This window comes from Theropithecus gelada, chromosome 1, assembly GCF_003255815.1.
Source record: "Theropithecus gelada isolate Dixy chromosome 1, Tgel_1.0, whole genome shotgun sequence".
Classification (NCBI taxonomy): Eukaryota; Metazoa; Chordata; class Mammalia; order Primates; family Cercopithecidae; genus Theropithecus; species Theropithecus gelada.
In genome coordinates, this window is record NC_037668.1 from 202178814 (window position 1) to 202200502 (window position 21689).

General features: G+C 36.7%; 1 protein-coding gene across 4 annotated transcripts in view; it reads left to right on the forward strand.

Moving 5' to 3' along the window:
* Positions 1-17638, forward strand: part of RGS5 (regulator of G protein signaling 5) — a 174546-nt gene extending 156908 nt beyond the window's left edge. For 2 of the 4 annotated variants that reach the window (XM_025369754.1, XM_025369748.1), the window contains 2 exons: positions 7247-7413; positions 12425-17638. In XM_025369754.1, the coding sequence (XP_025225539.1) occupies positions 7354-7413; positions 12425-12586 (222 nt within the window). In that variant the 5' untranslated portion in view covers positions 7247-7353 and the 3' untranslated portion in view covers positions 12587-17638. Of the gene's footprint in view, positions 1-3954; positions 3961-7246; positions 7426-12424 lie in introns of those variants that run through there. The other 2 variants (XM_025369759.1, XM_025369741.1) reach the window with 2 other exon arrangements.
* Positions 17639-21689: the final 4051 nt, after the last annotated feature.

The following is a 21689-nucleotide window of genomic DNA, read 5'->3' on the forward strand; positions in this document are numbered from 1 at the left end:
CCCCACCTATATTTCTCCATCTTTATAACAAGAATGGAATATAGAACTTTGTTACATGCTTTGCAAAAATAAGGATTTACAAAATATTTTTCACAAGACCATTATGATTAATGGGCACAGAATAGATGACAAAGAATATATGTTGAATTGTATATGAACATTCCTTGTGTCTTGCTTTTGGTGTCATAAGCTTTTCTGCTTACCTGCAATACAATTAATCTTTTATTTTTGGAGACAGAACACCATAGTCTCTAATTTGGAACTTTCTCTAGCTTATTCATTTCTGATTCTCTCTCTTTTTTTCTTATGCTAAACAAAGTACCCTGCCCTGACACATGTAAGAGGTTTGGTGAATATTTATGTAGTGAATAAGTGAATGAACTAATTCATTTTGCTTCTTGGACCTAGAAATCCCACAAGGTCAACTAGTAGAATAATATTTATGTTTATTAATGGACTTATTATCTTGTCCCAGTGGTTTCTTGGCCAATAGCAGATTGACAGTTGACCTATTGATAAATTATGAATACTAGTACTCTGAGCACAGATATTTATTGCTATTGTCAATAAACCTGAGAGTTAGCAGAACTATTTTCATGTTTTCAAAACCATTAAGGAGAATAATAAATATTGATGTGCCCGTATACAATCCTTTTCAGTCACACTAAATCCTTAGGGCCACATGTCTATATATTTCAGGCTTTTAGGAGACAGAGAGCTACTGGAATAAGACAGCTAGGGTTAGATAGAGTTAAAGAGAGTTAAGCTAGAGGCAGTTAGTGTTTGTTGAAGGACTGAAGATTTTCAGCTTGCAAACAGATGGTTACCATGGTGTGAGATTGAGGCCCGAGAGCCTCACAGTAATATTTTCTACTTCTCAGAGGGGAAAATATACATACACCTATGTGTGTTCAGGTATGTGTGTGTGTATACACATGTATGTGTGTGTGTGTGTGTGTGTATATATATGTAACAATATTTCATTTAATTTCTATATGCATTTTAAAATTATATATGTGTATATATGTGTATGTAGTATGTATATGTATTCTTGTGTGTGTTTGCCTGTGTGTTTATATATAAGTTCCACATAATTATTTTCTTAAGTAATTAATATTTTTAAGACCTGGGCAATTAATTTCCCTAAAGCAACAAATAGGAAAGCATTTATAAGTATTCTAATCAATGCTTTCCTTGAAAGGGACACTAATCCATTCAAAGTAGCCCAACTAAAAAGTGTTATGGTATGGAGATCTCACAGAAACAAAGGCAAGCCATGCCCTCTGGGAGGCGAAGCCATCAGTAAGTTAAACAGTCTCTCCCCTCTCTAGTTCTCTACTCTTATCGTCACTCTATTGCTCTCTTCTTTATCTGTCTCTGCTTCTTCCAATGACTTGTCTTTTTCTGTGTCTTTCTTGCCACGCCGTCTTTGCCCTTTGCTTCTCTCTGTCTAGCTGTTCCTAGAGAAGAACCAGTGGAATGCCAGGCATGCCCAGATAATTCTACTCCAACATCACTGACCTGAAGAGACAATATTTGACCTATTTTCCCAGACACCAGCTATAGAATACCATGAATAACTGTAAGCCAAACCGACAAATCAGTTCTTATGGGAAGTTCTTATTTGAATCCACAAAAACTAGTAGTCTATAATCAGAAATTACCCAACATTAGCTGTGGCTGATGCAAAACAGGTAATGAAGAAAGATACATTTGGGACATGTATGTATCTAAAACTTCACAATTGGGGCCAAGTGCAGTGGCTCATACCTGTAATCCTAGCACTTTGGAAGGCTGCAGCAGGAGGATTGCTTGAAGCCAGGAGTTTGAGACCAGTTTGGGCAACATAAAAAGACCCCATCTCAAAAAGAAAAGAAAGGAAAAGAAAAGAATAGAAGAAAAGAAAAGAAATGAAAAGAAAAGAAAATTAGCCAGGTGTGAGACAGGAAGATTGCTTGAGCCCAGGATCATACCACTGCACTCCAGCCTGGGCCACAGAGAGAGACCCTGTTGCTATAAAAACAAATAAAGACAAACCACTTCACAATCTGTTTTTGCATGTTTGATTTGATAAATTTAAACCATTTAACCTTAAGGAGTAGTAGCATCTTTGTCAATTTATAAGGGAAATTTGGCATTGTGATGTTAATGTACGATATTGACTTTCACAGTTGGTATGTTAAATAGTTCACCAAGAATTCCTTATTTTCACATCTTTCTTAATTTTTACTGAGTGAAAATGAAGTTAATTGGTACCAAGCTTCTAAAAATTATAAGACAGTTAAGTTGCTACTCAATCTCTTCTAACAAGATTCTTCTCACCTTCCTTCATTTTTAAAGTAAATTTTAGTCATCCAGTATATGTGAGTATGTTCTGAAAGTACATCAACTTCCTACATGTTTTGCCTTCAATTCTTTAGGTGGCACCATCTGTTTTCATTTTGTAGGCACGTGGGGTGTATAAACAGTGTGTTGTTCTTCAAACACAAAAATAGATTGCACATGGGAGTTTAAATAAGACAGTGACATTTAATAGTTCCCCACATAACCATTTTTAAGAGCAGAGAAGAATGAAACAAGCCAAAAGCAGCAAAGTTTTTATGTGAATCTCCCTTCCCAAGGAGTTCCAGAAGGTCAGAGCTCTCCCTGAGACACCCTTGCGATTTATTTGTCCATGGGGATTGAAGGAGCCTGGATCCAGACACATCTTTTTGTTTCTATCTTTGCACTACCCTTTTGCTTCTTTCTCTTTGGTTTTCTTCCTTCTCATTTCTGCCTCATTTTTGTCATTATCTTCTTCATGGGCAACCATAATTTCCTTGAAAATAATTATTATAATAATAAAAGCAATAGCTAACACTTATTATTCATCATGTGCCAAACACTGTTCTAAGCACTTTGCATATGTTAGTTAATTTAATGATTGCAATAATTTTAGGATTTGAGTGCCATCACAATCCCTAGTTTTCAGAAAATGAAATTGAGATTAAGGGGGATTAGGCAACTTGCCCATGAAATAAAATGCTATAATAACAGCAAAATCCATAAATTACTTTTTTTGAAGTTAGTGCTGTTTGACTCTGTCACTTGGAAGGAAATGCTTCCCTGAATGTGTCTTATTTCTGTGGGAACCTCTATTAAATGTTAGGTGTGCAGATTTAGACTGGGAGGTGGGATGCAAAAGAGGAGCAAACAGGTGAAACTCAAACCTTGAACTCGAAGAATGAACAGCCTCATGGAAAAGATATAGAAGCAAACAATCCCAACAAAAGAACAGAAAGTGACTGCTTCTCTCATAATGATAAAAATCCTCAAGAGCAAGTCAATGGTAGTAGGTAAAGACTACCTCACAGATGAGGCAACATTGGAGTTGGGCTTTTAATTAATGAAAATATTAATTTTAAATTTGTAATGAATAACGATAATGAACGCCAACATGTGTTGAGCTACATAATGATAATTATGTCGGGTACCATGTAAGAACTTTATATGAATCATTTATTTCTTAGCACAACCCCATCAGATAGGTTGCATTAGTATCTCTATTTCACAGATGATGCAACAGAGTCTCAGAGAGATTTGATGAGTTGCTCAAGTTATTGCAATAATATAATTTTGAACCAATAAGTTAGAAATGGTGCTTATCAACTATCAATGACTTCATTTTTATCCCCCCTGGTTGAAGAGATTTGCATTAATCTAGTTTTTAATTTTTTTTTCCTTTATAGCAAACTGACTTGGATTTGTCTAATGCTCCTTTAATTTTCAAAGGGATTTTATAGGTATTTTCATCTTGTTCTTAGGTAGGGCTGGCTGCTAGTTTACATGGATGTCAAAAGTGACACCATTCATTAGGGCAAACTCTGGAATTGTAATGTAGATTACAACCCGGAGCGTTTCCCTAAGACCAGATAATCATGTGGGTTTCACTGGCTTTCTAGATAGTGGATGCCTGGAGAGGTGGGTTGAGAGGTTTCGTGCAAGCCTAGCAGGGAAGAATGTGGTGATCTGTCGGGGAGGTGTGCTGAGGCTTTACTGGAGTGGGTAGAGGAATGGTGGTAGGGCAAAGAAGAAATGGGTGTTCTTTGCAGAATAGAGACATTTGGCCTGGATTGTGTTTGACTTTGACCCAATAGGATGTCCGCAGGGGTGATAGGAACTAAACACAGAGAATGGCTGAGGAAGGAACTGACAGACAACCAGAGGCTAAAGAGGAGAAGGTGTCTCAGGGGTGGCTTTAGAGGGACCCTCTAGAGAGTGCCCAAAAGCCAGGGGCACAGATTTAGAGAAGGAATAGCTTTACACATCTTACAGATCAATGCAATGTAAAGCTATTTTATGAGTCATACATGAACAAAAAGGTTAAAGGAATATTGTGGAATTTAACGAAAGTTATGAAATTAGTATCCAGGAAATGGACTTGCTGCACAGAAAAGTTATTTTGCAAGCTTATTCCCTGGAAAGACAGTAAATGTGAACATTTCTGCGGAATCCCGACATACATCCCCGGGTCACAAATAAGAATGTTTGGGAGGACTGAGATTTTGTCTCTACGCTTTCCAAAGATGCAGAATGGGTGATTCAGAGAGAGGTTGTGGGGATATGGGGCTAATGAGAATAAATTTGTCACAGAGTTAGTCTGTGGAATTATTTTTGCCTCCACCGTCTTAGACCTTATTGTGTGGGAGTTCGTAAGACTTCATTTCCTGGAAGCTAAAACGTGCCTGAGAATGTTTTCATTTTAACAGAGACTATCTGACACCTTTTGTTTAAGAAACAATGGACATTTTACCATGACAGAGAGAGAAACATGTCTTATATTTTTCTTTTAGCACTTACATTAACTCTCATGTCACTAAGTTGAGACAAATAGTGCTGGAAATACAGTAGGAAATATTAGAAGAGAGAGAAAATACACCTGATTTTATCCAGTTAACAGGTTATCAAATGGTTTTAAAGTAATTCTTAAGGCCAAGTTTCTAGAAAAAAATTGTGGTTTTTCTCTTTTTTTTTCTTTTCCCTTCTTTTCACAAGTGTTGAAAATTGTTTTTTAGACCTGCCATTGCTCCTAGATATATCTGTGTTGTTAATCGATTGAAAATGTATTTAAGGTAAGTACAGGAAGAAGAGATCAAATTGCAGAGTATCTTGTTTGGATCCTGAAATTGATGGTGACCCTAATACAAGTTAATGATCATCCTAGCCATTTCTTTTCTTTAAAATTGGGTATGGTTTCAGGGTACTGCGAAGAGTATGAGAACAGTAAAATTATACAGGAGGTAAATTGAAAATGGAAAACTATATATAGTGTCTTTGTTTTTATCATTGCATACATTTTATGCTTGTGTGAAATCAATGTATTGGCAATGACTAATAAATACAAATTTAGAGCCTATGAAAAGAATAGGGAAAAAGAATAAATGGAAATTAGGCCAAAGGAAATGAATTCAGAATGTAAATATGATCCCTAAGCACAACTAATGTATTGCAGAAGTGTCTCCAGGTGGGGGCAAATTAGAGAAAACTAGACTTTAAAGTACTGGTGACAATAATCCTGCCTTCTGCCCGGGGGGGGCAAAGCGACATTCGAAACGTGTTACTGAGGGTAGGTCTGTGATTTTGACACAGCCTCTGGAAAATTAGAGTATTTTCTCTCATTTGAAATCTTTACTTTTCTTAGATATTAAATGAACATGAATTCTCTCCCTATACATTGTTTAGAATTTTGGTGTGTGTATATATATATATATATATTTATGTGTGTGTGTGTAATATATCCTGAATAATACATATATATATTCAGCATTAAGGAGAAGGAAATATTGGATCAGGCCCAAGAATCCTTACATATACATAGTTTTATAATTTTATAATTTTAGTCTTATAGTTTTAGTTTACAACTAAAAACTATATCTATATATAATAGACTATATCTATATGGACTATATCTATATATTATATATAGATATAGTTTTAAAATTATAAACTAAAGTTTATCCTACATGAGCAATTGTACACCAGAAACAGAATCATAATAGCTATAATCATATTAAGTTCAACATGTTAAAAAAAACCTGATGTATAATTGATGGACATGGTAAGTACACTACATGGGGTAACTTCATCTGGCCCTTTCCCACTCATCCTTTGGGTCTCAAATTGAATGGTACTTCCTTGCTTTCTCTTAGCCTAAAATAAAGTCAGGACTCTCCTGTGACTCTGTTGCTACCTTTCATACAGTTTTCCTTTCATTGTGTAAATGTTTCTTCTGTTTCTTCATTTTCTTTCTACTTTTTCCAGAATCTATAATCTCCATTAGGACAGGAACCATGTCTATTTTACTTATCATGGTGACTTATCATAGTGCTTGGAACATAATAGTTAAACAAAAATCATCTGTACAAAGAGAAAATAAAGAATTGTAAGTAGTTCATAGTGATACTTAACATTAACATTACTTATATAGACCAGCCAAGTTTTAAATGTATTATTTTCTCCTTGGTAGTTTGTTAAGTATCCAGAATGGCATTAGTGTTAATAGTGTTCCTTGATACGTAAATAGGTAAACATTTGTCACTTAAATAGACATTGCATTTGACTGTTTGGAAAGACAATGTGGTAAATCTCTCTATCTAGTTTTAGAGTTCCATATGGCTCTGCATGATGAGCAGGGCTTGAGCTCTGTATTCTCTGCTATCTATCTTCCATCTCTGTCTCATTCCTTCTGCATTCGAATGAAGGAGTAAAGGAAGCTAGACATGAATGAGCTAAAACTTTGTTCATAGAATAGTATTGGTAAGCCCTTTCCCTTTCTCTCGCGGATATAACATTTGTGTTGGCCTTGTATTTTTCTCCCAGTACAAGTGCAGTAGAAAGCAGGCAGTCATTACTGGACAGTTTCTTTTCCAAGAAGCTGAATTATGCACCTCTTGAGAAGTAGCTTAGAATAATGGATAAATGCACGAACTCTTGAGTCAGACTTCCCTGGGTTTGAATTCTGGCTCTGCCACTTAGCAGCTGGTTATTTATGGGAAAGTCATTTGATCTTTCTGACCTCATTTAGGGAATGGGATATTGACAGCACCTGCCTCTTAGGTTTTTAAGGAAAATTAAATGAGTTAACATTTGTAAGATTCTTAACGTAAATGACAGAACAACGTTAAGTAAGACTAGGCTATATAGAAGGGTATGCCATTTGTTAAGTAAATTAATACATTTCTCCAACTGACTTTTTTTTTCTTTCTAGATGGACTTGCCAGTTTCAAAAGTTTCCTGAAGTCTGAATTCAGTGAGGAAAACCTTGAGTTCTGGATTGCCTGTGAGGATTACAAGAAGATCAAGTCCCCTGCCAAGATGGCTGAGAAGGCAAAGCAAATATATGAAGAATTCATTCAAACGGAGGCTCCTAAAGAGGTTGGTCTGTGGGTAGGTGGGTCAGTTAAAGGCAGCTCATTAGCTCTCAGGAAGGATTTACATCTGAGACACAGACCTCCCGTTGGGAGCCAAAGGCTAGTCCTATTTGTGAGTCAGCCACCTTATTAAGCACCCACTGAGTACAAAGGCAGAGCAATATGGTCAAGTATATATGAACATGAATCCTGTTCAGACCGCTTTCTAGTTTTATGGGTCTCACCTCACTAGCATGTAACCTCCAGTGGGGATCATACCAATGTGAAATCTTGCATGAGTTGTTGAGTCTCATTTCTTCCTTTGTGAAAATAAGAATAATGGAGACTACTTTATGGAGATGTTGTCAGGATTAAATTAAATAGTGGGTATAAAAATTTATACAGGTTGAACATCTCTGATCTGAAAATTCAAAATCCAAAATGCCTCAAAGTTTGAAACTTTTTCAGCACCATGATGTCACAAGTGGAAAATTCCACTGACCTCATGTGATAGGTCTTAGTCAAAATACAGCCAAAACTTTTTTCATGCACAAAATTATTAAAAATATCACATAAAATTACCTTCACGTTATATTTATAGGTATATATGACACATAAATGAACTTTGTGTTTAGACTTGGGTCTCATATTAAGATATCTTATCTCATTATGTATATGCAAATATTTCAAAATCTCAAAAAAATTCAAGATCTGAAACATTTCTGGTCCCAAGCATTCCGTGATATTCATCCAGTGTATTATTCCTTTCTCACACTGCTATGAAGAAATACCTAAGACTTGGTAAGTTATAAAGGAAAGAGGTTTAATTGACTCACAGTTCTGCATGGCTGGGGAGGTCTCAGGAAGCTTACAATCAAGATAGAAGGCACCATTTAACAGGGTGGCAGGAGAGAGGATAAGAGTGGAGTGAAGGGGAAAGCCCCTTATAAAACCATCAGCTCTCGTGAGAACTCACTCACTATCACGAGAACAGTGTAAGGGAAACTACCCCCATGATTCAATTATTGCAACCTGGTCCTGCCCTTGACATGTGGGAATTATTACGATTTAAGGTGAGATTTGGGTGGGGACACAGCCAAACTATATCAACCAGTATCTCAGTGTCTGAACTCATTAATGCCTAATGAGTATTTCTACAACTTTTCTTTGTTCCTCTTTCTTTTCCCATTCCTATTCTTTCCTTTAAACACCTCTCTTTTTTGCCCTCTCTACTCTTCTTTATCCTTTATTTTCCCACTTGGACTTTGCCATTTACACTGTAGTTGGGACAATGGTACATTTACTCATGAAAATCAAAATATAACAAGAAAGCAGTGCTAGAGATGTTGAAAGCCAATATACCACTGACAGACTACTAAAGCCCAGATTTTTGTTGATTTCAAAGAAACTTTGGGGAAGTTGATCTGCTTTTTTCTTTGTTATGTATAAAACCACATTGAAAGCCTATTGTGGAATTCAGGATGGCCACAGCAAGCCCTGTTCATCAGAGTTTGGTCAGGTTGCTCTAATTTCACTTGTTTCTTTTAATCCAGTCAGGAAATTGAATGTTTCATCAAGGTTTGGAGTCAAGCACAGAGGTGATCTGGGCAAGCCTTGTGAGTAGGCAGCAATCTACTTAAGATGTTTGAGAGAAAAAAACTCCCAAATATCCCTTTTCTACCGCAGACGCTGTAGATTCCTGGAGTTCCACCATTAGATATGTATTTCTTTAGTTATGAGTTACCCTAAATGTGTTTGAGTGGATGGACAAATTATGTACCTTGGTACTAGTAGATGTGCCTCCTCCGTGACACAGGGTTGGAGGTTAGGAGTATGCGAATGTAGAGTACTGTGGGTCAAAGCCACGAAAATGAAAAGGTCCTAGAAAGAAGCTAGATTTAGCTTTGATGTGGATATTGATCTTGAAATTCTCTCCAGATCACCCCTTCTTCTCCTCAACCTCCACCCTAAGCACATATGTTAGCTCTACCCTACTTCTGTTATCATTTGTGCTGGGCCATCCTTTCTTCTGTCAGCATGTTATTTCTCTGTATATACTGACAAGAAGATTAATTTAATATTAAATTGGACATGCATTTCCCCATTTCAAAGGATTCTCCAACTTACCTTCCTATCACTTGACTTCCTCTTCACAGAATTCTAGGATTTGCCGAAATACCTACAAATGGTAGAAACCCCACTCAGATAACTGTTAGTTACTCTGAGCTCTGGGAAAACATTATTGGTTATTATGAAAATATGAGACATTAATCTAAAATACAATTTTAAAATAAATAATACCATGGCTCGCTAAGTTACAAATAAATTGTGGTGACTAGTGGCAAGACTATAATTAAAATAGCCTCGCCCTTCCTTCTAATGATCTATGCTTATGCAAGGGTACAATAGGATACATTAGACCCCAAATACAGGCATCCCAGGATTATGTAGAATAATGATCCTGAGCTGGGCATTAGAGAGAATGTGAATCCTACTCCTAGCACATGAAAAGCATTCAAGAAATATTTTTGAGATGAAAGCATGAAAATATCCAACTTCAGACATTCTTAGATGTGGGACTTTGGGCAAGTCTCTAGCTATAGCTCTCTAATCCTCAGTTCTTCTAACTGTAAACATCTTGTATATATGTATGTGCACCTGAAGTATGTTAAATCATAGCCTTTATTACTTAAAAAATTCTCCGAATTTTGTATTTTGACGTAAATATTTACTATTTAATTTTGGTGAAATTGACCTATATAAGACCTAGATTAATTACCCAGGCAAATAGTAATCTGAGTTTTGTTTCTCTGAATACTCACCTCAACTCTTTAATACAAGACACTGACTGAGAGATACAATGGTAAGAATTGGAACTAAATTTAAACAAGAGAAATGGCCATGTAGAGGTCAATAAGTAGATAATTTATACATTGCAAATTATCATTTGACTATATTTCAAATTAATGAAATAATATTTTTTCTGGATAACTAAACAGATAAATATGTATCAGAATGACTCATTAAAGAAGGTTTAAGCACATAAAAATAATAAGAGAAATAGCTGCTATTTGCCGGTGGATACTATGTCCTAGAGGTTTTAAAATGCATCACTCCTTTAAAAAATAAGATTAGGAGCTACTTTTATAATTTTTAGAATCTCAATCATTTGGAATAAGCCTGTTTACTCAGCTCAATACAGATATATATTTAATATAAGAGAAGGAAGAAGCATTGCTTTCAGTGTGGTGGGAAGAAAATAGACTGAGAACAGAGAAATCTATGTTACAGTCTCACCTCTAATTCGCACTAGCTGTTTGTGGGCATGTAATCTGAGCTCTTTGAGGTCTTCACATTTAAAGGCAGACATTGGACTTCATCGGCTCTGACGCTGATCCCAATTCTGACAGTCTGGTCTTCCACCAGGCCTACATAAAGTACACTGACCCCTTTCACCTCTGGAAAAATCTTACTGTAGCTCAACGCCCTTCATCCTGGACTTTGAAGCACAGTTCATTCCTGCTGTCTGTTCTGACCTGGCTCCTCAGGGAATCATACATTTTGTCTCCAACTCTAACTAATAGCTGCTTCATAATTCTCTGAGCCCAAAGAACTCTATTCAGTACCAAGAACCTCTAACAGCCCAGGAGAGACCCAAAACCTTTATCAACATTTCAATTCACAACCATAGGCTGATTTGGATTCTATTTCTGTCTCTTTTACACTCAAAATCCTTAAGAATCATTAAATCTTACAACTTGGAGTATAAAGATTCCTTTAAACTCATAGTTAGCCAAGTTCAAACAGGCTGTACCTTGCACAACTCCAGGGGAACCATTCACATAGACCCTAGTATGGTTGCAATGTACAGGCCCTGCACTCAGGACATGTAAGCCACAGCGCATCCCAGTGCTGGAGTCTACTAGAGCCACATCACTGGGTTTCTGAATCTTCTCTCTACCATTGATGAACCTTGAGTAAATCATGTAACATTTCTGTGCATCTGTTTCCTCAACTGTAAAACGTAGATGACAGCATCTATTATACCTCATAGAGTTATAAGATTAAATGAGTTCATCCTTGCAAAGTGCCTGGCACAGACCGAGCACTCAATAAATGTTAATTGCTCTTAGCTGTTTTCATTATTATTCTGTCAGAATGACTGTTTCCTGGTTTGTTTTTGGAAAGAACAAGTTTTCTTGTTCTTCTGGAGCCATGAAAAAGGTCCTGGATCCCCAGTGAGAATTTACTTCTCTCTGTTCAATTCCTCCACTAGATGTGAAACCCAATATTGTGTTAGAATTTTAAAATTAGGCACCAGGGCCGGATGCGGTGGCTCACACCTGTAATCCCAGCACTCTGGGAGGCCGAGGCAGGCAGATCACCTGAGGTCAGAAGTTCGAGACCAGCCTGGCCAACATGGCAAACCCCGTCTCTACCAAAAATACAAAAATTAACCCAGTGTGGTGGCACATGCCTGTAATCCCAGCTACTCGGGAGGCTCTGGCAGGAAAATCAGTTGAACCCAGAAGGCAGGGGTTGCAGTTAGCCAAGATGGCACCACTGCACTCCAGCCTGAGTGACAGAGCTAGACTCTATCTGAAAAAAAAAGAAAAGAAAAGAAAAAAAAAAGGCACCAGGATACCTGGATTCAAATTCTGATTCTCTAGATTCAAATACACATATCAGTTCTGTGATCTTGGGGAAGCCTCTTAACCTTCTGCATACACGTATTTTTTTCTATAAAAGAGAAGAATCATTCTCAGGATTGTTGTCAAGGATTAAATAAGTAATGTGTGTGTTAGCTTCTATGGGAGGTCTGACACCTGGTGGGTGTCTAATACCGGTTGGATGCATCTTTTGGAACATCAGCTGTCTTAACCCATTGCCTATAAAGTGAGAAGTGACATGTCTCACTTTTTAATGACTTTCCTCCCCTCTTATGTTTTATTGACAAGAAATTCTACCTCCTTCTTCATGCCTCGTCAAATTCTATAACCTAGGCTTATGTAGTGACCCTGTTTCCTGGCCCACAGGTGAATATTGACCACTTCACTAAGGACATCACAATGAAGAACCTGGTGGAACCTTCCCTGAGCAGCTTTGACATGGCCCAGAAAAGAATCCATGCCCTGATGGAAAAGGATTCTCTGCCTCGCTTTGTGCGCTCTGAGTTTTATCAGGAGTTAATCAAGTAGTAATCTAGCCAGGCTATTAAATCATCCTGTGAGTTATTTCCTCCATAATAACCCTGCATTTCCCATTAATCTGCATATCTTCCCACAGCAGCTTTGCTTAATGATACCCACATGGAAAAATCCCAGGGGATGTTGCTTACTCTTTTTGCCCACATAGATTTGGATACTTATCTACCGTCCAAAGGCCTTGTTTCCCTACTCAATTCTTCCTGCCCTGTTATTAATTAAGATATCTTCAGTTTGTAGTCAGATCCAGTCAGAATCACAGACAAATCCTGCCTAAGGCAAAGAAATATAAGACAAGAATATGATATCAGTGAATGTGGGTTTAGGTAATAGATTTCCACCTAAATTGGTCTAAAACAGAATATAAGTGTGGACAGACCTATTTCAAAGGAGCTTAATTGATCTCACTTGTTTCAGTTCTGATCCAGGGAGATCACCCCTCTAATTATTTCTGAACTTGGTTAATAAAAGATTATAAGATTTTTATGAAGCAGCCACTCTATGGTATTTTAAGCAAATACGTTATTTAAAATATTGATCCTTCCCTGGCACCACCTTCATGTTAGCTGGGTATTATTAATAAGAGATACAACCATGAATATACTGTGTTTATACAAAATCAATCTGAGCACAATTCATATAGATTTCTCTTTTATACCTTCCTCACTGGCCCCCTCCGCCTGCCCATAGTTACCAAATTCTGTTTTAAATCAATGACCTAAGGTGAACAATGAAGTATTTTATAAATGTATTTATGCTCCTAGACTATAGGTCAAATGTTTCCATTTTCAAATTATTTAAAATTCTTATGTGTTTAAAATTCATAAATTTCTAAATCCAATCATATAAAATGAAACTGTTGCTCCATTGGAGCAGTCTCCCACCTAAATATCAAGACGGCTATACACTAACAAGAGAAAATATGGTCAAGTCTAAAATGGCTATCATGCTATTATCATAGACTAATGACATTTATCTTCAAAACACAAAATTGTCTTTAGAAAAATAAATGTGACTACAGGTAGAGGCCTTCTAAGTGAGACACTTTTAAGGTACACTGCATTTTGCAAAAAAAAAAAAAAAAAGTAATCTTTTAGCAACCCCAGTATTCCCTCACTGTTTTGCTTCCTGCATTAGTAAATTTTACTTAAAGTCAAAAGTGCAGATTTATACTCCTGACATGCCTCATTCACAGCTAAATGATAGGCCATAGGAGTTTTGGTAGGTTTAAACTTTTAATTCTGTATTTCATGATTATAAGTCTTGCTAGAATTTTTTCTAATATTTAGTAGATTTGCTTAAATAATGATTCACAGAATTTAGTAACAGAATCAAACTAAACCATGTATGATGGTAGTCGAGATGAGGATATTAACTCAAAAGAAAGAGGGTGATTTTTAAAGGATTAATAAAATTCTGAAATGTTAAGTAGAAGACTACATTGTCTAGTCTTGTATTTCCTCCTTCTGTTGCTCTTTTTCATTCACACACTCCTAGTTTCCCATATTTGTAGCTCATTTATTTGGTTATTTCCTAAGAATGTTGAAAGTGAAGCAACTATGAGACTGTATTCTTCAGGTAAACACTGACTGTGCTTGTTGGATTTTCCCTATTTTTGTGACTTCAAGGATAATTTGCCCTGCTGAATACTTGCCATTTCACATTCTGAAAATGGGTAGAGTGGCTGGGTGTTCTGCCAGCAATTGCTAGTGGTATGAATTCATTCATATTTGCCAGTATTGCTCGCTTCAGGGAAACTCCTTCATCAAGCAGTCCAGAGCTAGGCCAGATCAACACTGCAATCATGACGTTCTCATTGCATGCAATTCTGTAGGATTGATGAGAAACTCAGACAAAAATTTCCAGAGTGCACTTCCAGTACCAGCTTCAACATCTGTCTACATTGCCCCCAAGTTAATAAAGTACCAACCCTTTACTCTCTCATACAGCTAGAAATCCAAAATCTTGGTGCATTATTTTTTCATTAATGCGAAAACATTTGAAGAAACAATTATTTAAAATTCAAGTATTTTATTCACATTATTTGAAATATCCAAATGTTTGAAAATTCCCAGATAATTAACTAGCTATTACAGATCTCACCTCGAGGGCTGATGTTATGAAGACTCCAATGGACCGTACTCACAAATTGACTGGACACCCTATGAAAGTGGGTAGACTTTTCAGTGGAAAATAAGAAGGGCTTTTACCTTTTAATAAGCTGAATGTGGGAGGTAGAGGGCAGGAAAGGGCACCATGAGAGCAGTTCTGTGGAGATATAAAAGGAATGGAAGAAGGAATGCCTTATAGTGATACTGTGACATTATATCTATATATCTACATGTATCTATCTATCTGTATCTACATCTATATAATCTTACATTTAAAATTGTATTCATACACATATTAGAAACTCTTCTAATATATGAAATAATAAAATTAAAAAGAATACAAACATTCCAGCCCCAAATGAGAAATCCAACATATTAAAATTGTTCTAGAAAATTTCTTTGAACACTTTTGAAAGTTTTTGGAAACCTAGAAAAGAGAGAAAAAAAAAATCCTGTTACTAGTAATTTCCATGGTAATAGAGATAAAATACATTTTTTAAATTCTGGGAAATTAGAAAAAGTGGAGTGATCTTTCCAGGAAAAACATGTGTAACATCTACTTATCACTCCATCTCCCTCCTTCTCTTCCTCTCCACGTTCCCTTGAGTAAATAAATATCTGGGAAAGCATGAAGCTTGATGCAAGAACACTGTTGTGCTGGAGTTTTCCTCCCCTGTGAAAATGTAACTACAGTTGGGAGTGCATTGAGGATGTAGAAAGGTGGTGGAACCAAATTGTGGTCAATGGAAATAGGAGAATATGGTTATCATTGTTGAGAAAAAAACTAAGATTAGCCCAGGTAATTGCCTGTAACTTCAGTTTTTCTGCCTGGGTTTGATATAGTTTAGAGTTGGGGTTAGATTAAGATCCAAATTACATCAGGACAAAGAGACAGACTATTAACTCTACAGTTAATTAGGAGGTATGTTCCATGTTTATTTGTTAAAGCAGTGTGAATAGCCTTCACGCATGTGAATAACCTTCCATCTTCCCCGCCACACACACACACACACACACACACACACACACGTACACATTTTTTTTTTGTTTCTTCCAGGTATACACCTTTTAAAATGCAGAACTAACTGAGGCATTTCAGTGACTTTGCTTTCAAATCAATAAAGTCAAATGTATGGAAACATTTTGTGCCCTACTCTCCATACCCCATGTACTCCAATTCCCTACTGTATGAATTATGCTTTAAGTAGAATTCAGTGCCAAGGAGAACTTGGTGAAAGAAATTATTTTTATTTTTATCCTTTACAAAGCCATGGATTTTATTTGGTTGATGTGTGCTCTGTACACAAGCCATTTGAATAGGATGGAGCTGTTAATTATTTTCTAAAGAGTAACAGACATGCAAACATTTCAATAAAAACTGGGCCATTAACAAATAAATAAACTCATAAGCATTCCCTTCTAGGTTTACCAAACTGCCTATCCAATAACAAATTTGAGAATCATTGAAAAAGCCAGTTATATTTCAGAGAAATGATTTCATTATTGAAACTGTTCCCCCTAGCAGGTCATTTCCCCTTTTTCCTGGGAATTTAGCAAGTTTAGGAGGGAATGGTCATGAGAAGAAAAGGAAGAAAGGGAGAAGGGAAGTGGTTAAAAAGTAAGTGCCCAGACCTATGAAATTAATCCCTTTGTTAGGAAATATTTAAGAGCAGCTCAACTTGGTTGAAACTGGCTTTTGTCATCTTCCGTATTTGCAGGAAAGTACTTCCTGACTTGCAATGCAGCTAGATGTAAAATTTGATTTTAACATCCTAGAAAGCCTTGACCAGAAAAGTGAATAAATATTGAGGGTCTCCTGTCCATATTTGGCTGCATGTGCCAGAAAGCAGAGAATGGAAAATGCAATTTCCAACATCCAAGCATCCAAACCCAAGGACTAGGCAACTCTATGTAGGTTTTGGACATAAAGTTTGGTGCATCTTGGTTTATCCTGGCTCAATTACTATTAAACCTCTCTGGTTTATAGTCTCTTCATTCTATTAGACAAGGATGTATTGAACACTTGCTTTGCACAAGGCTCTTTAGTTAACAATTTAGCAGCTACTGTTATGTTAAACACACTTTTCACCAAATAGATTCTAAGGCAAACAAGAGCAATTAATATTTAAAGAAAGGCTTTCCCAGCATCACTTACCCATCCCGAATCTAAAAAGATCAACTCTTCCAATTGAGAAAACACTCCTGGCTTTGAATGGAAACTTACAGCAGAGAGTAATAGGCAACAACAACAACGACAACAACAAACATTGGGATTATTATTCTCAACTCACGGTTTAATAATAAATCTTATTATTTTTCTAGTAGAGAAACTACAAATCAGCCTCTTCAACATTTATATACAGTTTAATAAGCCTCTTGCAAGTTACTTGTTCTCTCACCTGAGGTATTTTTTCCTCCCCACCTTGCCCCTATTTCTCCGTTCCTCTTCTCCCTTTGCAAGAGGAAATATTTAACATATTTGGGTCTAACTTCAATTATGTAATAATTCATACATTAAAAGCATTTAACTTCCTTTCTAGAAAAACGTACAAGCTAAGGCATAGACAAAACAAAGAGAAATGCTGAGAAATTTGCCACTGGAGACAAGTAATCTGAATAAATATTTGCCAAAAGTTCTTTCTGTGTCATATAGTGTCAGGATTTGAAGGAGCTATCTTCTTAATGTTGCAACTAGCAACTCATCTTCAGAAGACACAGCCAGGAGAATGAAGTAGAAGTGAAAGGTTTATAAATCCATTTGTAAGCATTTATCCCATACATTTTAAATTCAAGAACAATTGTGTTTATCTTTAGAATTTTGTATTGAATACTTTATGTACTATGTGACTCATGCTTCTGGATAAATAAAGCACCAAATATGTATCTGTAATCACAATCACACATATTATATTAAATTTATATCTATATAACAGCCTCATGTGAGTCCTTCTTGACTCCCAAGTATTTTCTATATGAAACATTATTCCTTAAGATAGACTTGTGCTTTCACCATGCTTCTTACACCAGGTGAGCTCTTGATGAATTGGGAAGATGCTTACTAATAAAGGATAACTGTAATACAGCCTGACATGCAAAACTCAGGGAAATACAAAGTGCCCCATTTTCATAAACTCTGTTGACTACTTTCCCTTGGATTTAGGTGACAATAATTTATTGACTCAGCTGCCCTCACTGTTAGAAACTGACTGAACATATTATATCACTTGGATCCTGCAATATTCAGTGAGTATAGTAGTTCCTTTCTCTTCCTCCCTTGGTGAAAGATCTGAAAGATTTGAAATCCAGATGCCACTGTAAGCAGCTTAATTCTGTGACCATAGATTTGGTGCTCAGGTAGTTAAGATAACGTGAGATTGAGACTGGGTAAAAGGGGATCATACAACTAGTGGGATTGGGACTGGGTAAAAGGGGAAAGTTTATATTCAGAAAGAAGCATTAGAAGAAGATTTACAAGGAGAAACCATGGAGAGAGAGAGAGAGAGAGAGAGAGACAGACAGACAGACAGACAGACAAACAGAGATTAAAGAGAGTGTCTGTCTTGGTCTCTGGTAAGTTTCTTAATTTTTATTCCCAGGTCCCATGAGGCCTAGCTGTATTTAATATAGATATAATGCCCCTGAATCATTTCAATACCACCTACTCTCTCTTTATTTTAATTATCTTGAATGAGTTTCCAAGAGTTTTCACCAAGAACTATTATTAGAGCAAAGATCATCAACACCTCTTTGTTTCCCCTACAGAGAAGTAACATTCTTGAGATCACTTTGCAAATCAGTAGCAGAACAGAACAGAGATTAGAGATCAGTTTGACTGTCTCTCAGATGCCCGTTTGGTCTGATAAACAAAAGTAACCCCATATAATCCCTCACGACATTAGGGTTATTGACTCTAACTTGAGCAAAAGAGGCTAAATTAACCACTCTCCAAGCGGGAACCCATTCTACCATCTGTAAAAGTCAGGTAGGCCAAGCTCTCCAAGTTATCAGATTTCTAAAGCATATTGTACCAGTTTTACATTTTCTAAATCAGCAGTACCTTAAAAATTATTTTGCCCATAAACCACTTACCAAGTTCATTACCTTTTCAGATGGCTTCCCAATGCCTCCACTGCATTCTGCATTTGAATTAGTCTCATCTGGCAAGTTCCTAGAACACTTTTCATGCCTTTCCACTTTTTGGTCAAATCTTGCCCTCTTTTAACAGTTTAACTTGTTAAAGCAATAAAAGATATCCATGAAAATTTTATTTAAAAGTAAACCTTTTGGTTCGATCTTTGGCAGCCAGTCTTCATGGCCAGTTTAGCCTGGTCTCTGTTAATGAGGTCACATTTTCAAGTCACTTTCACCATAGAAAAATGCTGTTGATGACAGGGGTACAGGGGTGGGTATGCCCATAGGCAATTGTGAAGGTCAGTTATGCTTTGAAAAAGTGATGCCTTGTGACTGCCCCTAGAAGGAACTGTCTGTGACAAGTGAGAAATAGATGCCTGCCTCAGATTTTGCTGCTAATTGCCCTAAGCCTCTTTGCTTCCAAGCAGAATTCTTGGAAAACAGAAGAGACACTTAAACAAAAATTGGAGCCTAGACACTTTCATGAAGAAGTATGAATGAAGATTAATGTTCCCTTATTTCTTTTAACTGAACATTTATTTTGACTATTTTAATTTCACTAAACAAAAGCCTTAACTTCTATACTATTCGAGTTTCTCAAGCAATTCAACTAACAATGAGCAAGGAAGGTGATAAAGAAAAAGTCTAGGCTGGGTGCAGTGGATCACGCCTGTAATCCCAGCACTTTGGGAGGCCAAGGCGGGCAGATCATGAGGTCAGGAGATTGAGACCATCCTGGCCAACATAGTGAAATCCCATCTCTACTAACAATACAGAAATTAGCTGGGAGTGGTGGTGTGTGCCTGTAATCCCAGCTACTTGGGAGGCTGAGGCAGGAGAATTGCTTGAACCAGGGAGTCGGAGGTTGCAGTGAGCTGACATCGCACCACTGCACTCCAGCCTGGGCAACAGAGCGAGCGAGACTCCATCTCAAAAAAAAAAAAAAGGAAAGAAAAGAAAAGAAAAAGTCCAGTCCAGATACAGAAAATGTCAGAGTTGGAATAGACATTACAAATGCTCTCATTTGCCCAGGATGAAAGTTCACTCCTCCTCTCTGTGCAGATTCTTTTCAGCTTAGATGCCAGCAGCTTGGCAGGCACAGACACTTAGAGTCCAGGGAACAAAGGAGGAACCTACTCGCCTGAACAGTCATATTAGCCAAATTACTAATAGTGATCAGTCAGGAAATGGTCATCACACATGAAAAACCACTCTGCCCTCCTACAATGGCACCGTACCCAGCCCAATCTCCATTTTATATATGAGGAAATTGAGGCCCATAGAACTGAAACGTTTGTCCAGAGTTACACATCTGTATAATGCCATAATATTTACAATATGATCTGATTCCTACTGTGGGTGGTTTTTTTTCCTGGAATAAAATTCATTTTATGTCACATTTACATATCGATAACCATAATAATGGACATTCTTAAAGTTGATATCAAAGAACCATAAGACACTAGAGAAATGATAGGATAGAGTTGACCCCAAAACACCCTGCTTCTCAAAATAGACTCCTCTCCTATATCTCTGTAATAATTTTCCCAACTAACTATCCTTTTGGGTTAGCAAACTACTCCTTTAAGTGTAAAATGTTCTATTAGGAAGTTAACAGCCATTCATTCTTTAATGTAAATAATTCCAACAGGATGACACATATTGCTTGCTTCTTAAAATCTTTCTGAAGACAGCCCAGAAACAAAGGGTGTTCTGATTGAGAAGACTGGTTTGATTGAGGAAGAGAGAGGTCTGTCTATCGTAGTGTTACTTTATGAAAATTGGTAATTCATATACATTATATACATCCCCATTCTCTGACACCACCAGGTAATAAATAAAGATTTATGCACACATAAGTCTTTTATCCTAAATATTACTCTAGCAACGATCATGTATTTGCTTTATTCTTTACTGAGATTCGACGAACTGGCAGAGTTCTCATACTAAATTTCCCAACTACCCATTGCAAACTGTCATCTGCAATTTATTCCATTTTGTTAAGCATTGTCCATCACTTAAGAATTCTCCCTTAAATGAAAATCCTTATAAAAAGGTAACATTAATTTTATATATCTAATTTTATATATAATCTTATATATATAATTTTATATATAATATATAATTATATATATAAAATCTAATTTTATATATAATCTTTAACTGCTTTTTGTGACAAGGGAGGAAATAAGTTAGAGCATTTATCTGATTATATTATTCTTCTGTTTCAAACCTTTCAATAGTTTTCCATGCTTTACAGCCTCCTGTAGTCTTCAGACACAGAGGACAGAGAAAGACTTGTCTAGTCTATAAATCCCTGTGGGTACTCTTCACTATCCATTGATTGAATAACACCTCACGTATCTCTATGTTATTATTATTGTTGTTATTATTATTAAGACAGAGTCTCACTGTGTCACCCAGGGTGTAGTACAGTGGTGCAATCTTGGCTCACAGCAACCTCTGCCTCCCAGGTTCAAGTGATTCTCCTGCCTCAGTCTCCCAAGTAGCTGGAACTATAGGCATGCACCACCACATCTGACTAATTTTTGTATTTTTAGTAGAGATGGGTTTCATCATGTTGGCTAAGCTGGTCTTGAACTCCTGATCTCAGGTGATCCTCTCACCTTGGCCTCCCAAAGTGCTGGGATTACAGGCGTGAGCCACCATGCCCAGCCCATATATTATTTTAAACTCACTCAGATTCAATTGTTGATAGTAAAATACAAATTCACTTTAGAAACTTCTGAATTTCTGTCAGCTTGCATTTTGAATATTTTAAGTGAACAGATAATGATATTATAGCCAATCATATATGGATGCCCTCAAAAACCACTCTTAGTCTTAAAATGTTG